This window comes from Paracoccidioides lutzii (genome assembly GCF_000150705.2).
Source record: "Paracoccidioides lutzii Pb01 unplaced genomic scaffold supercont2.11, whole genome shotgun sequence".
Lineage (NCBI taxonomy): Eukaryota > Fungi > Ascomycota > Eurotiomycetes > Onygenales > Ajellomycetaceae > Paracoccidioides > Paracoccidioides lutzii.
The window spans coordinates 250,755-273,384 of NW_015440957.1; the positions used below are offsets into that span (position 1 = coordinate 250,755).

Sequence of the window (22,630 nt, forward strand, 5' to 3'; positions counted from 1 at the left end):
CTCCGGAGCACTACACCGCTGTGCAACTTATCATCCCCAGCAACTTGCCATTCACTCTTTTCTTTCCTCACTCGAAGCATGCATCCGTGTTCTGCAACCTTATATCCATACGCCTCCTAAAACGGATATTCCTTCTCTACGGCTTTTGTAACAGCATCATGGCTTCCTCCCTGTTGGCTCCAGAGGACATCACGCTTCCTCCCAGCCCTCCTGAATACACAGACGAATATGCAAAGGAACACTCGACGACAAACGGAAATTTCACGCCTCCTTCAACAAAAAGTGCAACAACGGACACACCCTCCTTGAATGATGGCACTACTCCTACGATAGTAAAATCAACAGACTTATCAATTCTCACACCCCTTTCTCCAACCCTAAATATTTTCCCGAAGCCGTATTCTTCGCTGGGTGGAATACACCTTCGCTCACGTTCTCTCGCGAGCTCCCCAGGTGCTCCATGCATGGCTCGTGCACACTCCTCCCCGGGACCCGATTCGCGTGGGCGATACGGCTTCAGCGGGAGTCCAGGACGCCCTTCGAGTCCTCAAGACTCGTTCGTACGACGGCAAAGTTTCCTTCGCCTGTCAGTCGAAGAGAGTTTCCCTCCAACCATTGGCACATTGAACGTGTCGGAAACGATAGCAGAGCATCCGGAGCTCCAAACTACTCCTCGATCAACAAGGATTCAATTGAATGTGCCACCAACCTCGCCATTGTCTCCCGGAATTCATAACACTTTTCCCCGCAGTGGTCGACGACGACCTTCCTCACCCCTCCATCCCGGCAGCGGCAGTAGCCCCAGTTCTGCGCAATCATCTCCGCTAGTTTTCCCCGCGAAGTTCAACGAGTCATACCCTTTCTCCTTTTCCTCTACCTCCTCATTGTCGTCTACACCATCAACCATTCGCTCGAGAAGTCCCAGCATATCCTCCCTCGAAAACATCCCGGATGCCCCTGATGCAGAAGTTGCAGCCATCGAAGCCGATCGGATCGCGAAATTGAAAGCTGCTGCCGATAAAGCCGCTGCAGCCGCTGCCAACAACAAAGATTTCAATCGGAGACGGAGCGCAATCGAAGTTTCCGGCCCATCTAGTCCGGTGGGTAATCCGCGATTCGGGTTAGGTTCTTTTGGTGGTGGTAGAGCAGATAAGAGAAAGCGCTGGAGCGTTTGCGGAGCGGAAGGAAGGCAAGACCTGGATCTTGAAACTATCTGGGAGGATTGAAGTGGTGATGAGGAAGATGCACATACGCTCCACACCTACATGCCACGCGACCTATCAATTGTGTGTGTCCTGTCTCCTTTCTCCAACACTCTCTTCCCCCCCTCCGGATTCTGTCCCGTTATTGGCGTGTTTGTAACAATACTTACTGCCTTGTCCCATTTTCAGTCAATTTTTTTACGTCATGAGCAGTTTGGCGCTGGTCGAGCAAGGCTTGCAATACCCTATTCGCTCTTGTTTCTTTCCACTCTTTTCTTCTTTTCCCATTCTACCCTTTGTTGTTCGAGTCTCTCCTTTTTAGCAACTATTAGTTAACCCGATTCTTTATTTCCTGACGAATAAAGAATCATCCTTGTACTTTCTCATTGGTGAATAGAGAATATATTCAAGAATTGTATGGTGGTGTATCCGTAGGATGGCTCTTCTTTGACCCAGTTTCCATCTCATCTTTCATATCTTTGTCAAACTTCTCAATTATCCGACTTTCACTCTCAACATAACACCCGCCATAAGCCCAACCTCAGCCGGATTCGGAACCCAAGCTGTCAGGGACGGTGTTTCAAGTTTCCATTTTCTCATGTCCACCCTTGATTACATGCATGCATCAGTGCATGTGTTTGCACCAGTTTCATATATTTTCGACTGCTATTTTACATTTCTGCATGCAAAAGGATATGTGAAGCTAAAGTATGGTATATATATATATATATGTATATGACATTATGCCGTTCTTCAACTGACTGGCGCACCTATACGCACTGGCCATTGCTTAATGAAATTGAGTGGATCTTCTGGGAAGTTCTTGAGATCACCGTTTCTCTTAGCACCTGAGATTTTTCTGCAGTCCTCGACCTGTGGGATGCTGACATCTATAGGCAATTTCGAAATGGGTGTTTGCAAAATTAAATGCGTCTCTCAACGTCTCCGGCAACTATGGCTTGTTGCTTGGATAATAGATAGCAATGAATAGTAAGGATATATCCGTAGGAGATGACATGGCCCTAACCTCAGTAGCTAGTCTAAAATAGTGAGATTACTGCTAGGTATAAATCTTAAAATTTCCACAGTTATCAATCCGCGGCCATGCCGCCCCAGCTCAGCACCCCATGAACATAGCAAGGAAACCAGAAACAACAACAACAAAGGGACATACGGTATATGCGTCGTTTTCTCACACTCCCCGAAAGCATCTAATAACCAAAACTTAAGCCCTAGATAACCCTTTCTATACCCCCTCACAAGCAAATCAGATCAGAAAGGTCACACCTCCCCACCCGCTCCAGCCAGAAACTCACAAATCCTCCCCGCAACCGCCTCCCCGCTCCAATAGGCACCAGAAGTCGTCCCCAACCCGACAAACGGCGCTGTATGCTCGCCTGCAAACCATACACCCCGTTCAACACCCATTCCCTCGCGCATAATTTCAATATCGCGATCCCCTTCCACGAGCCCGACCTGGAAATTCGAGTAGCTGCCGTTGCCCGACCAGGGGTCGGTTTGCCACTGCGTGGCCAGGATGGCAGTTGGGCGGCAATTAGGCGACGAGGCGTCATAGCCTGGTAGACGGGAGTAGAATGGTTGGAAGAAGTTGTTGAGGATATCGTGGTATTCCTTTGAGGTTGGGGATAGGGGGGATATTTGGGAGATGAGGCAGTTGGCGGAAGGGCCGTATAGGTAGAATAGAAGGGTGGCATGGGCGTAGGGGGCAGGGAGTGCAGAAAGAGAGACGCATTCTTGGTTCCAAAAAGGGGAATCTGGGTGATTGACGTAGGTGGGGGAGAGAAATTCGGTAAATGGAGATATCTTAGGGGGCTGGGCTTGAGAGTTTTGCTGGAGGGCCGGTAAGGAGTGTTTTGCACTAGTGATGGGCGTTGCGTTGGGTTTAAGTTCCCAATAAGCGGAGGGGAAATGTACATAGACTTTTTCTAGCTGGCCGTATGAAATATTGTCAATGGCTAGAGAGAGACGAGCTGGTAGTGCTGGTTGAAAAACGGACTTGTTTTGTTTCAACCAGCCCAAGGGAAAGGTGGTGACAAGTTCATCAAAGGTATATTGTGACCCGGTCAAAGTTACAGCCCGGACTTGGTGTTTAGTCTCAGAAACTCGCTGTTCTGCTTCGATTTTAACCACGGGGTCATTGAAATGGATCTCAGCACGTTCGAGCGCAGGCGCAGCGACTGCGTTCACGATTTTTTTATACGTGTCTGCCACAAAAAGATTGGCTAGAAGGAAAAGCGTTAGCAAATTAATCAATTTGTGGGGAAAAAAAAGAGGATACAGAAGAACGGAGAACAGCGTACTCCCTTCTAAACACTCTTCGAGGAAGAAAAATCTTAAACTCTGCCTGTCTATTGGGGACCCGATGTATGAACCCCATAGCTTGGACAGTTCAATGCATTTTTCCTTTTCATACTGACTAAACTCAGTTTCTTCCAGCCGTTCCTTGATAAAGTCAAAGAGACTTTCGTTGGCTGAGATACTGTCTTTATTGACACGGCTGTAATCATACGCATCTTCTATAATCTTCCATATAAATTCTGAAAGTTTTGTTCCAATGTTATGGTCTAGGGGCTCTCCAGTAGTATCAATAACATGGGGCAAACCATCCCAGGCATGGGTAATGGTTTTTGTACTGTTGCTGAGATCAGCAATGGGATTGTTTTGGGTCCCATGTATCCAGTTTGGTCCCCTGAGAACAGATATTAGCTTTATAACTTGCGCTAAGATAAATAAAACCCGAAGTTGCACTTACACATCCACCTCAAACCCGCCAACATCACTTTGACAGATCTAGCATATTGGAGAGTAAGTCAGCGATATATCAAATTATTACTACCTTTGGAAATATCAGAGTGAAAGGGCTGTCAAAAGATGAATAAAATCAGATCATACACGACCACCAATTCGGTCTCTGGCTTCAAGAATAGTTACTCGAAAGCCGCGGTTTATAAGAATATCTGCACACCTCAAGCCCGCTACGCCTGCCCCGACTATTCCCACATGCGGGGCCCTCTGCATTGTAGAGAGGCTTGTGAAACCCTCTTTATGTTGAAATAGACCGGTCGTAGTATGCAAACGTGGACACAGAGGCAAGTCGAATGTGAGCGGGGAGATCTGGAGCCACTTGGTAGATTTCGATAGACCGTTAGCTCTGCATTCCATTATCATAGACCTGGTTGCAAAAACTGTGGAGGCAGCTGATAATGACAGCGATGATATAGAAACCACAGAAGGACGGGAACGTCTGCGTTCCTCCCGTGTTTCTAGGTGTTCAATATTGACGACTGAAACCAAAATGACGGAGGTATTGCAACCAAAAAACTCAAGAACAAAAGACGAGCATATGCGAAGTATTTATTTTGCTGGCTGTGCACATCTGTAAAACAAGGAGATGACCTGGTTGGCTAAAGCGTGGCATCTGGAATTGCTCTGCTTCTCCACAGCACCAATGGGAACTGATTATTGCTAACATCTCCCACCTGTCAAAAAGTAGCTGCACCCATCAGAGGACCAGGAACATACAAAACTGGGCGGCAAATTATAACAAGCAAAATTATTGAAAGCAAAGAGTAATCCAGAAATACCCACAAGCTGAGGAAACCAAAGTATCAAATGATAAGAACGAGCGGGGATACCCATAAAAAGTAGAAACAGGCGGAAACGTGCATAATCAAAATATGAACATTTGCTGAAAATCGCAGTTGGATTGGCAATCGTGCTCCTCACAGCAAGAGAGTCGTAAGGCCGGCGGAAGCCGGTTCAAGAAGCTGACTTAATGCGGGATGCAGGTGATAGGCTGGAAATAATCCACAGCCACGCAAATTTATTGATTGACGTGAGAAGGGTCAATAAGGGCTCTTTTCACTGCAATATCTGCTGATAGTGGAATTTTATTTTTTTTCTTCCTTATTTTATCTTCCTTTTTTTTTCATGCAAAAAGAAAAAAGCGACGTGCAAAAGTTTGGTAAATTGTGAGCGCTCGAATTGGTTGAGATGTTGAGTCATCTTTTTTTCCGATCAGGTAACTAGCTAGTTATCGGATCGTTGTGGCGTTACTGTGAGGACAAAGAAACAATTTAAACATATAATAACAACATTGATTTATTAAACCAGGGTTTCATGAAATAAAAATGACACATATAAGGCATGGCTGTTATTTTACACGAATAAGCCATGCCTCCCCAAGAACGCCAATGACAGTTTTCAAAATATATAGCAAAAATATAGTTCATATTGCCAGTTGACCAACACGGTCAGCTACTTCCATGCACCCTGGCTCAAAGACAGCAATCCTTGGATGCAGTCCAAATCTTCATCTTGGTTGGGACCAGATATCAGCTGAGATACGTCGTCAGGTACTCTGCAAAGCTTTTCAATTCCACCCCCTTCCCCTCCACGGGTGCTATTTGGATGCTGGCCCCGATAGCTCGTTTGCATTTTGTTAGATCCGTTGACTGATTGACTACTACCATTTTCATTGTTGGCTCTGGGGTTTTGAAGCAGCCCACGACGAGACCTCTGGCTGCTAGGAGAGCGCCTGGAGGCAGATATTTGTGTAGCTGGAATCCAATTTTCCTTGTCAGAATCGCCGAAATGGTATTCTAGAGATCCATCTCCTGTCTTTGAAGGTAATGATTTGTAACCGGATTCTAAACAAGCTACGGATGACATCGCACGTGACAACTTTTTCCGCTTCCCTCGTGGTTCTCCTGACAGTGGCAATGTGTTTGGGAGATTTGTCCGCTGCATTAAAACTTTGGGCTGTCCCAGATCGGATTTTCGACGAGCTAATTTTCCTGTTCGAGATGCAAGAGACGAAAGACTATTTTTCGATCCTAACAACGCAGTTCTGGCATCTGTATCACAATGAAGTTCCCAGTTACGGGAGTCGCGAGATCTCCCAAATGGTTTGGGATCTTGTTGGTCATTGGTTGTCCTTAGTGATCCAATGGGGAAAGCGCTGATGCTCCTCCGCAGTCCTCCCAAAGCAGGTCGGGTGAAATTCAATAGAGACGAGTGACCCTTCGTGGGAGATTCCTCGTTTGCACCTCTGATTAGTGCCTCACCGTCCGCAGACATAGAAATGCGTATTGAATCCATCGGCTTTTGTGGTGATGGTGTGATTTCTCCTTCCTTGCGTACAACAGCTTCCCCGTCAAAGGATAACGATATGCGTAGTGACGGTGGTTTAAACGTGTTTGAAGTGGGTGGGCTGTATTCGCTCTTTGAGTTGGCGTTTGAGGCCTCGGGTTCAGATCTGGACCGCTTGCGGTTGGCGGAGGGGATATGGCATGGCTCATTGGTTGGTATGACTGGGCCTTCTTTATATATGCCTGGTTGCTCTTCCGGACTGACTACTTGATCGTTTAATTCCCCGCGTTGAGACATATTGGTGATCTGCGACGCTCTCATTTGAGAAGAATCAAGAATTCCTCCGCAATCACTTCCCGTTCCAGACCCAAATGAGCTTTGTGGTGATATCCATTCGCGTGGCACGTTACCGAGCTGATTAGCAGTCTCCTGGCTAGGTCTAGATAATTGAGTAGAGGGGCAGCCAGAAGTCGCGGTGCTGTTGTCATTATTCGCGTCCTGGTCCGAGCTAGAGCATTTGGACGGTCTGAAGTCTTCTGGGTGGAGGGGTGTGGATCTGCGTCTATCATTCTGTCGACGATTTTGAAACCATATCTTCATCAAAGATGGCGTTAGACCTTGATTCAGAATACATAGATATTTCACTTAAATCGTACCTGAACTTCCTTCTCGCCCAATGTAACTCTGTTGACAATCTCCGCTCTCTTTGCCCTGTCTGGTTTCGGGTTCCGATGATATTCCGCTTCTAATATTTTTTGGTCATCAGGACTAATATGCGAATTAGCAACCACAAATGGCATATGAATGTTGTAAGGTCTTGAAGAGAGGAGCATAGATAGCAGACACAATGCCGTGAACCACGGTCGACGTAGAACAGAGTGTTGGAGAGTAGTGAAGTACCTGGTGCGTCTACGTTTTTGCCGAGCCAGAGCTTTGTTGTTTACCCTGGGAGGCAAATTCTGTGTCAATGTCTTCTGAGAATGGACCAGGAAAGGGTAGTTATTATTCGTAGCGTCTCCAGATGGCATCGTAGACGACTTGGCACCCTCTGGCGGCGATGATTGCTGGGGATTGTCCATGATGGGTGGCGAGGGGTTTGGAGACAATTGTGTCGAATTTGATACGGAGAATCTACTGCATGGAGAAGTCACAATGAGATTGCACGGCGGGAGGAGAAGAGGACGACGAGGAGTGATATTTGCTCGCGTCGCGCTGTGACGCGGAGGTGCACGGTCATCCAGGTCGGGTGAGGTGGATTCGTTTGCCTTGGCTGTTGGTATTTATGTCCTGCTTGTCGCTTAGCTTTCCGTAGTTTACTAGTGGGGGAAGTAAATATCAACCGCCAAAAAACATTCCTGATTCTCCAAGTCAACTTATATTTTTATTCTCGATGCGAAGTCGTGCAATGACAACGATCGCAACGTTTTATTTTGGTTGATTGACGCGGTTTTGTTCCTGATACCAGACATTTCCGTCCAGTGGTACGCCAAGGGAAGCGGAATGATTCTTCACAGAGACAGAAATGAGCCATGGAACAATTTCGATCAGAGGAACTCTCTTTAATTATCACCCAAGACAAAGAGGTAATTAATGAACCCAACGTCCCGTCTTTTCATTTCATTTTCTTCGATGGAAGATCCCCTGCGTAATCTCGGTAAATGTAGACGCGTTTGCCGCGATGCCAAGAGATACGCGAACACACGTGGACAATGCATCCCCTGACCTCTGACCTCTGACCTTCCGAGTCCTTCTTCTAATCTTTTTTGGGAGTCGTTTCCTGTCAACTCTGAATGCGAAAATGGAATTAGTATCTTGATATCTAAGGTGGTTTCCATGAATGGACCATTGCTTGACTGTACGAAACGATGATTCGAAGGCCATTCACTTCGCCATCTATCCGGAGTCGTTCTACTAAGTCCCCGATAGGGGAGCAACTGTTGGAGCCTGGGAAACTCATTCCACTGCCTAGTCCCGCTGTCCAGCGGGTTTTCTTGTCACCCTGAGCCTATACGTCTTTCACCTATGCTATGAGAAGGAAAGTATTCCATCTCCCCGAGGCTGATCGGTTATATCAGCCTGTAAGCCCTCTGCGACAATTTCCTGGACAACCCATGGATGGTTGTTCCTTTGGCTTCTTGAGTGCTATCTACTTTCATCACTCGATGCCCCGCCTTCGTTCCTCTGGGTGCCTGCAGATTTCTGCTTCATTCCAGGCTCATTCATCTCGTCTACCTGATAATTCTCCGACCATATTCACTGAAGTTCTGTAACCTAAGCCCTATGCCATACGCGTCCTAGTGGGCTTGCCTCAAATAAGGATTCTGATGGCATCGTACTGGTTGTGCATCTTTCGGGCCCACCCATGGCTTCGTCGATCAGCAGCCATCTTCATCTTCACTTTCAAGTTATACTTGCAGGAAGTTTTCCGCTACAAAGCACCCAAAACGTCCCTCTATTTATTGATCTGAACTTTGTACTTGCATTTTCACTTTCTGTTACAGCTAGCAGGCAATTCACATACTTTCTATATACTCTTTTATGCTGCATTGGCATGAACTGGTTCATGCAGAGCAACAGAATCCACGAGGTAAGCAATTATGAAGCCAACCATTTTCGAATGGTTACAATTCCATACGCTCTTCATATCTTTACACTGTGAATGTGAACTTTAGGGTTCATGCTGTGCTACCAGCTGAATATCACGGTCGGCCAAATACAGCCAGCTTATCCTCCTAGCTGTTTGGCTAGAAGTCTTTATAAATACTTCTCTGCTATATTTTTCGGAAGAATACAGCCTTTTCTTCTTCTTCCTACCTACGTTAAGCTCTTGAGAAATCCTGCTTTCACACTACATGTCCCAGGTTAAGTTCATATATTTCTCTTCAAAGTCCTCATTTCTTCCTCTCCTATCGTGGACACCTAGGCCACGACGTCGACTTGAAGTTTAAAGCCTAGTCACTGCCAGCAGATTTATCGGCCCTTTTCCTGTTTTGAAAACCATTGAAAATTAAATGCATGCGTTGGCTCAGCTGGTAGCATGCCTCCTTTCCGCTACCTATTTCTAATCCTGATCCCACATCCCCGGAACTTTGGGGCCATCCAATTTCACACATAGTTTGACGATGATCAAAATCGCTATCGCCGGGACTAGTGGGCTTGCCCAATACATTGCCTATTACATCTCCACACTAACTAGTCACCAGTTTATTTTCCTCTCGCGAAATGTATGTACATCTTATAGTTCTCGAGAATCTCCACCCACTCCTACATCACAGCTCCTGCAGCCCCACTTTAATCACTGACTGTCACATTTCCAGGACAACCCGGGCCTCACCGCGAAAGGTTGGCAAGTTATAAAGGTTGATTACGGCGACAATAACGATCTTCAATACGCCTTAACCGGCATTGACACCGTGATATCCACCATATCAGGGCAGCCCGAAATAGCTCTAATTGATGCCGCTGCCCAACTCCACGTCAGGCGCTTTGTTCCATCAGAATTTGAGGGGAGTCAATCTACGCGCCCAGCAGCTGACATCCTGGACCGAGGAAACAGGAGAAGTCTTGCCCGCTTGCAAGGGTATGCTAAGTACGGCATGGAGTATGCCGTTTTTGCTTGTGGGATATTCTACGAACGTTTTGCTCCGGGCGGTATGGCTTCCTTCCAAATTGGCAAGAGCACACGTATAGACGCTGAAGGGGATTACCTTATGAATATACGTACTATGACGACTGAAATTCCGTATTTCAATGTGATGGGGGACTCTGTGTGCCTGTGTATGACGTCAGCGCAGGATTTGGCGAGGTATATATATTGTTGCAGCGCTGGACTTGCGGCAGTGGCCGACGGAGTTTCGAGTCTATGGTGAGCGTATGGCTTTAAGTGATGTTGTGAACGTAGTGGAAAACGTGCGTGGTGAGATTTTCTTATTTCTTTAACCCTTTTACCCTTGTTGTTCGCTCTCTCTGTCTCAGATTTAATATGTTATACGGTATACCTGGCTTCGTTCTCATGCAATGCAGGTGGAAACTCATTCATGAAAATTTCAGGTGTTCAATTTGAAAAACTCTCCTTACCGACGAATCCCTTGAAACTTCTCTGGCACATGCGAAAGCTTCTAGCAACATCTTGGAGCAATGGAGCCTTCACCACCTGTTAGCAACAACAGCTGGTTGTTATGACTTTGGGGCCCCTAACCTGCATTCCCTAGTTAATGTCAATCCTCAGAAATTCCGCGACTGGTTGCATGCCGCCTGGTCATTGGCATCCTAGCAACGTCCGTGCTCCTCTGACGGGATGGTTGCCAAATAAAGTAAATTTTAGAGCCCTTTCTATTACCCTACAAATCTGCTATTCTCTCATTTGTCCCGCTTATAGGTATTTTCATTTAGGAACTAACTAGCGATAAGTTTTTTTTTTTTTTTTTTTTTTTTTTTTTCAATAAACTTTTCCCTTAAAAGTGTCAGTCATATACTTATTCTAGACCGCATTTCCGACACAACCAACTGCAAGTGCGGTCTCTGTCGACACGGGTAAACTCTTAAAATTGTATTATAATTATAATATATCCAACCTTTATGACCAACTACTCCAACCCTAATATAAACATCGTAGCGGACGTTCGATGGGTTGAGAGATTTAATTTTAGCACCGGCAAGGAAGCTGAATTTAAGGTAACATTCAGTTATAGTCAGCCTGTCTCTAACACTCCGCAAAGGGCACAGCCACAACTGACATCTTAAAATAAAGGAGGAAATAGAACTTCCCAGAAATCGAACCAGACATGACCTTTGGAGTTTCCTGTTCGCCTGCATCACGGAAGTTTGAGTTTCTATTTATTTATTTATTTATTTATTTATTTATTTATTTATTTATTTATTTATTTATTTATTTATTTATTTATTTATTTATTTTATTTTATTTTTTTTTTTAAATATCCTCAAGTCTAGATCCAGCCATTCATCTGGGTTGAAAGTTTGGCGATAATTTTTCCAATGGCCAACTCCCGTCTTAACCCCATCCATTTTGTCATGTTATTATTTCCTTTTCGATGCTCTGCTCTGATTGATAAGATGAGCCAAATAGATATAATGTTGAGTGGAATTCAACCCTGCATTGAAAAAATAAGCGCGGCAAATACTTTTTATAACTTGCATTCAAAGCAGCCCCGAAGTGATAATATAGAACTGTTTGGGAACCAACTTCTACCCCTTTCTGGCAGTTGGATTTATCTCAGCATTTTCCTTCCGGGGCTAGCATTAGTTATGTTCAATCATTTCCATGCGTTGTTGTAGTCGGGGGCAACGAGACGAGGGAGAAGTCGTGTTATTTTCCCCCCAAATCTGCTCCCGACATTTTACACCAATAACTTAAACTTGCGGTTTATGCTTTTGTCCACTGAAATAATTCAATCCCCTATACTAAGCCAGCTAGATATTGCCAGGTTCATTCCTAGCGATGTGGTTAAGCTACAATCTTGCGCTGGTTTCGATTCTGCTGGGGCGCTTAGTGGCAGCATTCGAGCTACTAGATATCGACTCTGCCTCCCCCTTAGCTTATCAAGATACATCGTTTCAAAAGCTACCGATTGTTCCTAAATTTAGCAGAAATGATACCGTCCCCCGCCGGTGTATATTTGCCTGTTCTTACCTTTCCAAGGTATACCCAGGCACAGTTGCATTTCCAGGAAACAGGACATACAGTGAGTTCCAGGCGAGCTTTTGGTCACAGCAGCAGTCGAAATTTCAGCCAACGTGTATTTTCCGGCCACAAATCACCAAGCAAGTGTCGTTCGCCACGTTCGTAAATACGGAGGTCAACTGCACATTTGCTGTCAGGAGTGGGGGATATTCTGCGTTCCCAGGGGCTGCCAATATCCAGGATGGAATGACTCTTGATCTGCGTTCGATCAACGAAATCACAATATCTCCGGATAAGAAGACGGCGGTGTTGGGTACAGGGAATACGTGGTATGATGTCTATAAAAAGCTGGAAGTACAAAATCTCACCGCGATTGGTGGAAGTACCGCAGGTGAAGGCGTCGGTGGCCAGATACTTGGAGGTAAGTGTCCGTAACTGATAGGTGTTCCTTCAAATTTGAATCATAAGCTGACGATGCTTTTTTAGGCGGTATTTCTTCTCTGTCCAATCTATATGGATGGGCTTGCGACAATGTTAGAAACTATGAGGTTAGCTTATAACCATCCAGCACCTGGTTCGTTTTCATGTTGGACATGGTCAACTCAATAACCTCCATCGGTTACTTCCAGATTGTGGGTGCCCATGGTGGAATTCTCAATATCGACGCTAAACAGCCGGGGATGTTCTTCGCACTGCGTGGAGGAGGAAACAACTTTGCAATCGTAACCAGGTTCACTGTAAACGTATACCCTCAAAAGCAAATGTGGCAGGGACTACACGTATTCGACATGGATAAAACACAAGACGTTCTCGCTGCATATGTGAACATTGCGAGGAACTCAACCAAAGACCCAGCCAGCAGTAACCGTTATACAACCTTTTCCGTCACTAATGACACTGAGACAATTAGCATTGGCCTTGAAAATGCGGATGGAATCCCGTATCCGCCGATATTTGACGAGATGAAAGCCATACCTTCTCTATTTGAGAGTTCGTTGGTTCAATACATGTCCGAGATCTCAAAAAGATTGGCAAATGAAACCCCATCAGGGCTTCGAAATACCCACTGGACATACACTTTTCGATTGGACTTTGAGCTTGCGGAATTTGTCGTGGACACATTTCTTGCGACCACTCAGTCACTCAAACATATCAGGAACATAAAAGCCGACTGCATTTTCCAAACCATCACCGAATCGATGCTGTCGCGAATGAAGGGTAATACATTTGGGCTTCCAGCCGAAGGCGGACCGTATGCCGTTCTCCTCCTCTCCGCATCCTGGTCTAACGAGACTGACGACATGACAATCTATCAGGCCTTCTCCATCATGTTAGAGACGATCAGGGAAGAAGCCAAAGAATCCGGCCTCCATGTCGACTATCTTTTTATGAACTATGCCAGCCAGTTTCAGGACGTGATCTCTAGTTATGGGCCTGAAATTGTTCAGCGGCTGAGGGAGGTGTCGTTGTACGATGATCCCGAGCAGGTTCTTCAGAAGCTGCAGCCGGGATACTTTAAGATGAATGGCAGTGCGCCGGCAGAGTTGCGAAATGATAGTGCACATAAGCCTTCTGCATGATTATGTTATTCTCATGGTCAGTAGTTATACATCCCAAATAGTCCTTAGTCGAAAGCAGACTTTGCGCAGTGATAGATCTTCAGGCACATGTATGGATGCGCACGTCGAAAGTTTTGTTGTCCATGATAGAACAATCAAATTGTTCGCAAGTTATCCTCATCCTTTTCAGTATCAAGCGCTTTCTCTATTCAACGGAACGTGTTCGCCCTTATGTATTTTCTTCAGCACTACCCACGGGGATGTCGAATCATTCATATTGGCAACGGTGAAAAATCCACTTCCCCTCCTCTAACCCCATGGTGGGTAACTCGAAATCAACGCTAGGAGTTAGAAAATGTTGAACATAAATCATCAACCAATATGATGATGAAATATAATTTGCCACCTTATCAAGCGGAAGCATTGATAGAGCAGGTAATCAGTTGAGATACGGCTTAAGTTCATTTCATTCACGACTGAAAAATAAAATAAAATAAAATAAAATAAACCCCGTAATGGCCCATTTTGCAATTAACTATTTAACTTCAAACTTCAAGACGTCGTAACTGCATAACCATTTGGCGTTCTTCCAATCCCATCAGCGTTAACGATCGATTCCCACAGCTCCCTCCAATGATAAGCTTTTTTATCCTAGAGTTTTAAATATCAACCCCCACAGTGTTAATAATATCAAGAACAGCTTTTTTCATTGGTGAATCCATATGCGAAGCTAGCCAGTTGTAGAATAACAGGCAACTTGCAAACTAAATGAGTGGACACACCGTCCCCAATTTGCCTCCTGAACAACAGCGCTGCAGGTGTTCAACACATCTCTATGCTAATTAGTTCATGTCTATACATTTATACATACATACATACATCCATTCATTATTCCCCACGTTGCATAAAAGAGTGTTAGTTTGGAGTTTTCGTCTGCCTTTTGCTGATTATCCAGTTGATCCCATCAACACAGTCCTGTTCTACCTTCCGCGATATCTCCAACTGCGGCGCCTGCAGCCAAAACAAATGCGGGAGATCCTTCACACGGATTAGCAGGATTAGCACATTTCACGTCCCAGTACAAGACGAAATGTTACTTGATGCTTGATAAGTACTTCGTACATCTTCGATTGAACGTCAACTCCCGCATCATCCAAACCAGCGGCATAGCAAACTACATCATCTCTGAATATATCGATCCCGCAAATCTGAATAAAGGTTTGCGGTAGACTGGTCAGGTCACGCCATAGTGGATGGGCAAGAGGATCCACTTTTCGGAATCAGGAACACCATAGAGGTCTTCGGTAGCGAGGAATATGTTAATTAGCTGTTGCTAATTTATTCATTAAAACAGAAGAGTGAAGTAAATTCTTACCGTGGACTTTCTTCATCTCCTCTCTGAAGAGACGCGGGTGATCCAATTCTAGCACCCACGATTGATGGATATCCCTAAACCGAGGCGGTATGTACTGTTTCTCTGCACCGTAAACGGTGGCCGGATTCCGGAGAACGACACCGCATACTGCCAAAGTTGGGATATCCAATGTCTTTAGAGATGCGCTGTTGCCAACTGAGACACTATGGCAGCTAGATGTCTGCCAGATGGAGTGCCCGCAATAATAAAAATTGGTGGATCCGGTGTTCTTTGGTAAGAGAGTCGTGGGATTGTTGTTCGCGATGTTCAAGAAGCTGTCCCATGCATCATTAATCGGTATCGGATATGAATTTTCAGGAGCGAGCCGATATGCAACACTGATAACGACTGTGGCACAGTTAATTGCCATGCGTCTTCATGGTACTTATATGTGACAAATACAGATATTTCCAGAATTAGCTTCTTCATTCAAACAACAGCACAGATATAAATGTTAGGAGGCGATAGAAAAACATACAATCTTCTGGTATCGAGATCCCAGCCTGTCAGCCCACCACGATGACAGAATATTACCACCGGGCGGTTCGCTGACTGATTGCCATCGTATATCCTGATTGGAATACTTACTCCATCTCCAGCGGTCACAGTAGAATCTCTGGCAACAGCTTGCGCCAACCTAGGTTCATATTGCGACAGATAGGCACCATTTCTATCTAATATCTGCCTAGAGCGCAACCGCCGCTCAGTCTCCAGGTCAACTGAGGGTTTCCGGCTCCTGGATAGCTGGCTCGCTCCGGATGAACTCCAGCCATTCCGAATTCAACTCAGGTATTGCAGCGAAATCTGGTAGTCTCACCAAGTTATTCTACAGGAAAGGACAAATGGTCAACGGTATCGCATATATTTACTTTCTGAGCCATTAGAAGACAGGTTTGGGCATCTCATGGCAGACGCTGTTCGCTCTTCATTTGGATTCACTCCACGTTTCATCAAATCCCACCAACCCGCTTCCCAGGCAGCAATGACTGAGAAGTACGGGTATTGCAGCTTCGAAGAAAGACATAAACAGCCCTAGCAGGCTAGTGAACAGGAAAATCATACTATTCTCTCCACTGGGCTTATCTCCCAGACTACGTAGAATATATTTATCATGTTGGTGTATTGTGGCTCATAAAGCACTTGTCTGACATTAAACTCTAAAACGGTCAAGCTATCGTAATCGTCTCTAAACTCCAAAATGAAGTTTATTCATAATCGACTGTTCGATAAGCGACGTCGCCTTCGGCAATGGGTGTCAAAAATTAAAGTTCTCGGCAATCCTCAGGCGGAAGCCGGCCGCAATTGACGTCATTGTCTCTTGACCACCTTGAAAAAACACCTTAAATTTCTTTCATTTCACCCCCATGATCCGCAACTAATGATTTTACAGGCTAAAAGCATATCTAGAGGTAGGTATTTTCGAATCTCTAGCTGGAGTCCAGTGTCCCAGCTTAGCCCTTGGGTTCATTCCTTCACCCAGCAAGATAAACCTTCAAGGAACAACTGTACTTGGAAACAATTCACAAACCGCAACCAAGGAACGAAGATAAATAAACTATTTGATAAAATATAATGACATCAATCAACCTCATATGGCTTAGAACGCAGATTTACTAGTCGGTGAAAAAGAATTTTAGATTCTCGCTCTTAAAAATGCAACAAATTCCCCACATTTTCAAGCATAGAATTCCCGACTTGCGACTCTGGTGAAATTGAAAGCAGCCTCCATCAAATGCTGATATCTGAAACACAGCCACTACTTCAAGTATCATAATATACTTTGAAATTATAATCTAAAGAAATGTCACCGCGTGGGGAACAGCGTATCAGGGATTCCGAGCAGAAACAGCTGGTTCTGCCGGTTATTCGGCCCGTCGCAGGTGAGTATCAATAGCTCTGGTCCTTTACATGCTGTCTTAGCTGAGATTCCATTTCTGATATATTATGTTAAACCCTACAGCACTGTCGTCTGATATCATAGATCCAGGGTTGCAAATGCTTGGGGAGAAATCAACATATGTCCAGCGGGAAATTGAATCGTTGGTTCGAACCTATAACCAGTCACTAAAAGAAAGAAAGGTCTTTTTTGTCTGCGAAACCACCGACAAGCCTTCCTTGGTTACCTCCAATTCCCTCCATTCAGTCCAGTATGATGGGACAGAAGCCGCAGGGAGGGAATTCAAAGTTCTTGCTCCATTTCCAACATCGCATCACGTTCTCGACTCCACTCTTATCGACAATGGCATTACTCTCAGCAGGTTGAGCTGCCACCGAATATTGGATTTTGAAGAGCTTCAAGAGATACTTGTATTTTTCCACGGTGCAGTAAATGCAACTGCGCTTTCTACCGGGTGCATCATCGTCAAGTTTCCAAACAAAAGGGCCATCCAAAATTGTTGGGCAGCAAAGGTCGCTGAAAGGGTCGGGCAGCAAATTGAAATGTCTTCTGACGCGCATAACGTCGACGATATTATCTACGAGTTTACTTCTGACGATGATGCTGGAAGTTTTGACAGGAGGATCAACAGAGCCGTGCGATTGCGCTTTACTGGAGAAGAAGGTATTATGGTTGTCGTTCCCCAAGAACTTATTCAACCATCAGGTAAATGGGAGGTTCTGAGAATCTTTCACAACTCTATTTCTGGACTGCAAAAGCTTATTGAACTCCTGAGCATAAGGGTGCTTCTCGCAGTCTTCTGTGCCTCTGTCTCCACTGCTGTTCAAAACTGGTGGCCGGCATGGCTCATGCCTAAAACACCTACGACGCATAAGAATAGCTAATTCTCTTTAACTGCTTCAAAAAACTGGACTTTCAGATGTAAATATTCATGTCTCGTTTTATTATACGTTTGGGGAGCATAATTAGAATTAAAGGAGCACTTACTAACAACATCATATCACTGGAGAGGTAGTCATCCTCGGAGCAGCATATGATGTACTTAGTACTGCATCTATACTTCTAAAATTGCAGCAACTTTGTTTGGAAATACTTAAAACATGTTCGTGATAGATCAGGATTTGAAGTATACTCTATTTATCCTCTCTGCACAGCTAACAAGCACATGCAGTTCCGTGGTCCAGCGATATCAGGGCCACATGTTTCGAAACGCCTCACTTCGTTCAACAATCTCTATCAGAAGCCATAACTTAAATACTGATGATTGTCAGTCTTTTGTTCCCTGTGATCTAAAGAAGACGCATAGCGGGCCCTGGTTGGTGTGGTGGCGGCAACCCGATCCGCCGCATGGCGCGAGAGGGCCCGTCACCTCTCCATAATCACGCTGTACGCTAACCAAAATCTGCTATGGCGCAGTGATTCTGGTTCATGCATGAAGACAACATCGCGGCCAAGGGCATCAGGATCAAACAGTTTGATGCACTCGGGGCACTTGAATTTTCGACGCAGATTAACATCCCGGCAAATATTGCACGGATGGTACGTTTTGGAGGTGTCCATCCGCTAAGGAGAGTCCGGAACAGGCCTGGGAATGTGAGAGAGGGAGGTAGGGAGTTTTTTGTGGAGAAACAGGAGCGACAGACGCGGCAAGTTGCGAGGAGGTAGAGGTAGCCGGCAAACTGCCGGCAGTAGTTACAAGTCTGTGTGCGGAGGGCGTTGTAGAGGAATTGGCAGGCGGCGTATGAGGGCCATTGCAGTTTGGTTTCCCCGTTAGAAGTCGGTAAGGGTGGGTAGATCGAGTCGGGCGAGAATCATGTGGAGGACTTCCGGGGGTAAACTGGAAAGAGCTCCCATCTCAGAGTGAGGGAGGGGGATGGGGAGAGTGGTGGCCATTGTCGAGGGGGACAGTTCTTCTCAAGGGATAGGTTACTCGACGGAATGGTAGCCGGCTATATGCTTTTCGTAGGTTATGGTCTTGTTGCTCCATAGAGCAGTGGCGCCGATGGAGCGTTTGACCGTGTTGTAGTTAGTTTGTAGCAGAAAACGGGTGGGTCGTTAGCTGCTAGTTAACGGCTATGGTCTTCGCTCGACATCACAGTTAACTAAGCGCCAAGCGCTGATGATCGAACCATTAAAGCCACACCAGACTGAAATAGCATGAAAATAAAGATATATTTAAGTACAGTACATGCCAAACACCTTCACTACTCCGACAAAAGCAGAGAGCAAAAAGCCCAAAAAATAGGAAGAAAAACATCAAGGCATCTTTAGCCAAAAACCGAAAAAAAAAAAAAAAAAAAAAAAAAAAAAAAAAAAAGGAGGCTTAGAAGAATGACATCTGTATGTATTTATAACCCTCGTCACCGTCCAACATAAAACAATAACCTTCGAAAAAGGGCAAAAAAGAAAAAAAGAAAGAAAGAAAAAGGAATCTTTATAAAGTTGAAATAACAAAAAGAGAAAAGGAAAAGAAAAGAATGAGGAATATAAAAGAGAGCTCCAACGAACGCCTTGCCAGCAGCCATGCAGGGGATTTCACAGCGGGAAAAAAGGAGCAGCAACAAACTGTACATCATTGGAAAGGAACATCGGGAGAGAAGAAAGGTCGTGTATCGCATTTCCCGTACCGGAATAGCCGCGTTTTCGGATAACGCATGCATACATTTCTCCATCCATGTAGAATTACTTCAGCCTCGTAACCCCACCGGCACTCCCAATCCGCCCACTATGTTTCCTCACACCCTTATCGGTCTTCCCTTCAACCCTCCTCGGACTCCCACGAACCTTCCCGACACCAAGCACACCGCTCCCACTCTTAGTAGTAGCCATTGATACCGTCGAGCTTTGCGTCTTCAGTTGCTCTTCGCCTCCGTAATTCTCCACATCTTCATGAATGCTCAATCCGATAGTGGCATTGGTGGAGTGGCTCATGGACCGCTGGGGTGAGGAGATGGGGGACCGCGAGGACCCGCGCCTAGCAAGCATTTGGAGTTGAAGCTCTTCCTCACTCTCGCTGTGATCTGCCAGTCTGCGACGAACGTCTTTTGTTGAAGCAGTTCCATTCCTAGAAGTTGCCTCTAGACCCGCCTCATCTCTTAACCCTAACGATACGGTACGGGCATACGGGTGATGTCTCGAATCCTTCTGGTGTGATTTACGCGGTTGCCCTGGCGTGGGAGCGGGTAGCGTATCATCCGCATACCCGGAAGCTTCATTGTTGTCAATCTCGCCAAGCGCATGACGTTTTGGACTGGTTGGGTTTGGTGGAGTGGCGGTCTGCCCATTGCTGGTCATGCGCTGCTTTTGGATTGATTTGCCAGGGGTTGTTGGGTTGGATAATGCCAGTTTCTCTTTGAGGGTGTCTTCAAACCACCATTCACGGAAGCTGCCCTGGTTGAGATGGAGCCAATGTTGCTGAGGCCCAACAACCATCCCCGGTCGCATGAACCTCATGAAAGCAATAACCTCATTTGCTGTGAACCCATAACGGTAAATCAGGTACGCTCCAATCAGGCAGCCTGTACGACCAAGCCCCGCCTTACAATGCACCGCTATTCCCTTTTTCTTGTGGATCATCTCGTGTGCGATTTTGATGAATCGTCGGACTAATGGCAGTGGCGGACATGTCCCATCTTCAAATATCATATCCATATGGCTAATGCCCATTGCAGTGAAGTATGACGGGCTATAGAGCTCCGAGTTTAGTCTGACGACCAGTCCAATGTTACGGGACGAAAAATGAGAGAGGACATTCTTAAAAGGAACAGGAAGATCCGAACTGAGCACTTCAGAAATTGTTGAAGGCAAAGCGGCATATTCTGCTGTGTTTTGTGGGATTGGCTCAACTGGTTGATGCTGCGGCGACGCAAATGCGAGATAGTGCGGTGTAATCCAGTTAAAATCTCCCATGTCCACGCGCTCATATTTTTCATACCTACATCTAGGTCAGAATTCCAGAATTCAAGAAAAGGCCCTTTACACGAAATCAATGGCACAAGACTCACTCTTCTAGACTGAAGTCCTTCAACCCACAAAGTCCTTCTTCCCTCGCCTTCCACACACCATACACTATGTCCTGGATTGTCAGAACGAAATCTGCCTGACTGTATCCTGCATCTCTGAAAGGCATATATGGAGGGTCTGCCTGTGCAATGGGTGCCAGAGCCAAGTGAGGAGGCCACGATTGAATCAGGACCATGTAGCATGCAACCAAGCAAGCTGCATTGGCACGACTTCTGGCATCAGGCTTGCTCCAGAAAACAACAGCACGGTCATTGTTTGTAGGGTCCCCCAATATTTCATGGAAATGGACCGCGAAACGGTACAGGTGACCAATGTGCAGAGGGCCAAAATCGGCATGGAAGGAATTATAAAGAAGGTAGTCGTCAACTGTGAAATATACCGGGTGGTTATTTTTTGGTGCGCTCCCTGCTGTTGGTTGAGTCTTGAAGGCCCTCTTGCTTGGGGACTTTGGTTGCGTGGGAAACTGGAATGGAGTGGATTCGCTCGGTTTGTGGGTATAAGATGCAAGATAGAGTCGGTCTACCGATTGGGATATGAAATTAGAATGGTGGGTTTTTATTTTATTATTTTTATTTATTTATTTATTTTTTCTCACTTTCGTCGGAACAATGTGGGGTCTCGCCACACAAAACAGACGTACCTTGAATATACTCAATCACCTGCCCATAGGAACCTCCTACGGATGGCATTTTGGCAGGCGATTAATTATAGAGATTGAGAGAGAGAAGTATGGCGACGATATTATCTGCGCGGCGAGAATTTCAAATGATATCAGGTAATAATTAGGGTAAGGGAATGACAGAAGAATATCTGATATAGAGATGGTCGCCAAAGAAGAAAGGAGTACGGGGAAGAATAGGATAGGTAGCACTCGTGCGTCAGAGGGGCATGGTCCCAGATGGGTCTATTTAGTATCTTTGAGATCTCTGGATGGGACGGGAAGCTAACAATGGCAAGCAGCAGAGGTATACTTCTCTTCCACTGCAGCGATAGCGGGAGGTATATATATATGGGTAAGAGGAAAGAATGGGGAGCAGGAGAGCAGGAGAGCAGCCGGACAGCAGCCAAAGGTATCCGGAGCAGAGAAAATTGGAGGTTGGAGGCTGTTAAGAAGAGTAATAAACCTGGACTGGGGATAAGAAGAAGAAGAAGAAGAAGAAGAAGAGGAAGAAGAAGGTGACAACGATCGCCGCTGATTGGCAAGGTGCATGATTGTTGTGGTTAGTGCCTGTTTGGGTTTAGCGGGCGGTGGTTGGCAGGGCAACCGCTGCCCGATCGGGGATAGCGCGGCGTCTTGCCGTCTCATCTGGGAGGCTGAGGTCAACATGACAACATCCAGCATTCAACGTCCCCCTCCCAAATGATAACAACAACCACAACCATGCGCCGTCCGTCCCAGAGAGGGAGTGGGAAATTAAATACCAAAACAAGTAACCATAATAACATCTCAGTGTCAGGTCATATGATGATCTTTTCATTTGGTCGTCTTTATGGTCACCAATACACGACACCTGAATATCTACAGAGTAGGCGCAACCGGCGGATAACTTGAAAAGGGCGCTTTATGGAAATGATATTTTCCACAACAAACCTCTGACACTCTACAAAGGACAAGAGCGCGGTTGATGCAATCCAATACATAGATTCTTCAATTCTGCCCCAAGAGAGCTTGGTCTAATCTATCCGACCGTGTGTTTTCCCATCACGACAACTTAGGGTTAACAATTATCATTTGGGTGTCAGAACTGTCGACGAACAACATCGACAAGCGCACTGCTCCCC

At 45.6% G+C, this 22,630-nt stretch overlaps 8 protein-coding genes across 8 annotated transcripts; 4 read left to right on the forward strand and 4 right to left on the reverse strand.

Moving 5' to 3' along the window:
• Positions 1–158: 158 nt before the first annotated feature.
• On the forward strand, positions 159–1,226 carry PAAG_04412 (hypothetical protein; the record flags this gene model as incomplete). The annotated part of the gene is made up of 1 exon (XM_002793456.2): positions 159–1,226. One exon carries the CDS (start codon positions 159–161, stop codon positions 1,224–1,226), a length of 1,068 nt encoding a protein of 355 aa, XP_002793502.1.
• Positions 1,227–2,483: 1,257 nt separating this feature from the next.
• Positions 2,484–4,385, reverse strand: PAAG_04414 (hypothetical protein; the record flags this gene model as incomplete). The annotated part of the gene is made up of 4 exons (XM_002793458.2): positions 2,484–3,445; positions 3,524–3,912; positions 3,976–4,013; positions 4,116–4,385. The coding sequence occupies 4 exons, from the start codon at positions 4,383–4,385 to the stop codon at positions 2,484–2,486; spliced, it is 1,659 nt and encodes a 552-aa protein (XP_002793504.1).
• Positions 4,386–5,480: 1,095 nt separating this feature from the next.
• On the reverse strand, positions 5,481–7,393 carry PAAG_11867 (hypothetical protein; the record flags this gene model as incomplete). The annotated part of the gene is made up of 3 exons (XM_015847440.1): positions 5,481–6,908; positions 6,971–7,082; positions 7,215–7,393. The coding sequence occupies 3 exons, from the start codon at positions 7,391–7,393 to the stop codon at positions 5,481–5,483; spliced, it is 1,719 nt and encodes a 572-aa protein (XP_015702928.1).
• Positions 7,394–9,436: 2,043 nt separating this feature from the next.
• On the forward strand, positions 9,437–10,587 carry PAAG_04416 (hypothetical protein; the record flags this gene model as incomplete). Its single annotated transcript, XM_015845268.1, has 5 exons — positions 9,437–9,538; positions 9,632–10,081; positions 10,155–10,230; positions 10,365–10,469; positions 10,526–10,587. The coding sequence occupies 5 exons, from the start codon at positions 9,437–9,439 to the stop codon at positions 10,585–10,587; spliced, it is 795 nt and encodes a 264-aa protein (XP_015699494.1).
• A 1,185-nt stretch (positions 10,588–11,772) lies between these two features.
• Positions 11,773–13,535, forward strand: PAAG_04417 (FAD binding domain-containing protein; the record flags this gene model as incomplete). The annotated part of the gene is made up of 3 exons (XM_002793461.1): positions 11,773–12,376; positions 12,442–12,503; positions 12,585–13,535. The coding sequence occupies 3 exons, from the start codon at positions 11,773–11,775 to the stop codon at positions 13,533–13,535; spliced, it is 1,617 nt and encodes a 538-aa protein (XP_002793507.1).
• Positions 13,536–14,429: 894 nt separating this feature from the next.
• PAAG_04418 (hypothetical protein) lies at positions 14,430–15,298 on the reverse strand (the record flags this gene model as incomplete). The annotated part of the gene is made up of 3 exons (XM_015845269.1): positions 14,430–14,552; positions 14,630–14,784; positions 14,890–15,298. 3 exons carry the CDS (start codon positions 15,296–15,298, stop codon positions 14,430–14,432), a joined length of 687 nt encoding a protein of 228 aa, XP_015699495.1.
• A 1,431-nt stretch (positions 15,299–16,729) lies between these two features.
• On the forward strand, positions 16,730–17,709 carry PAAG_04419 (hypothetical protein; the record flags this gene model as incomplete). The annotated part of the gene is made up of 2 exons (XM_002793463.1): positions 16,730–16,808; positions 16,889–17,709. The coding sequence occupies 2 exons, from the start codon at positions 16,730–16,732 to the stop codon at positions 17,707–17,709; spliced, it is 900 nt and encodes a 299-aa protein (XP_002793509.1).
• Positions 17,710–19,507: 1,798 nt separating this feature from the next.
• On the reverse strand, positions 19,508–21,537 carry PAAG_04420 (tyrosine-protein phosphatase CDC14; the record flags this gene model as incomplete). Its single annotated transcript, XM_002793464.1, has 3 exons — positions 19,508–20,759; positions 20,830–21,367; positions 21,489–21,537. The coding sequence occupies 3 exons, from the start codon at positions 21,535–21,537 to the stop codon at positions 19,508–19,510; spliced, it is 1,839 nt and encodes a 612-aa protein (XP_002793510.1).
• Positions 21,538–22,630: the final 1,093 nt, after the last annotated feature.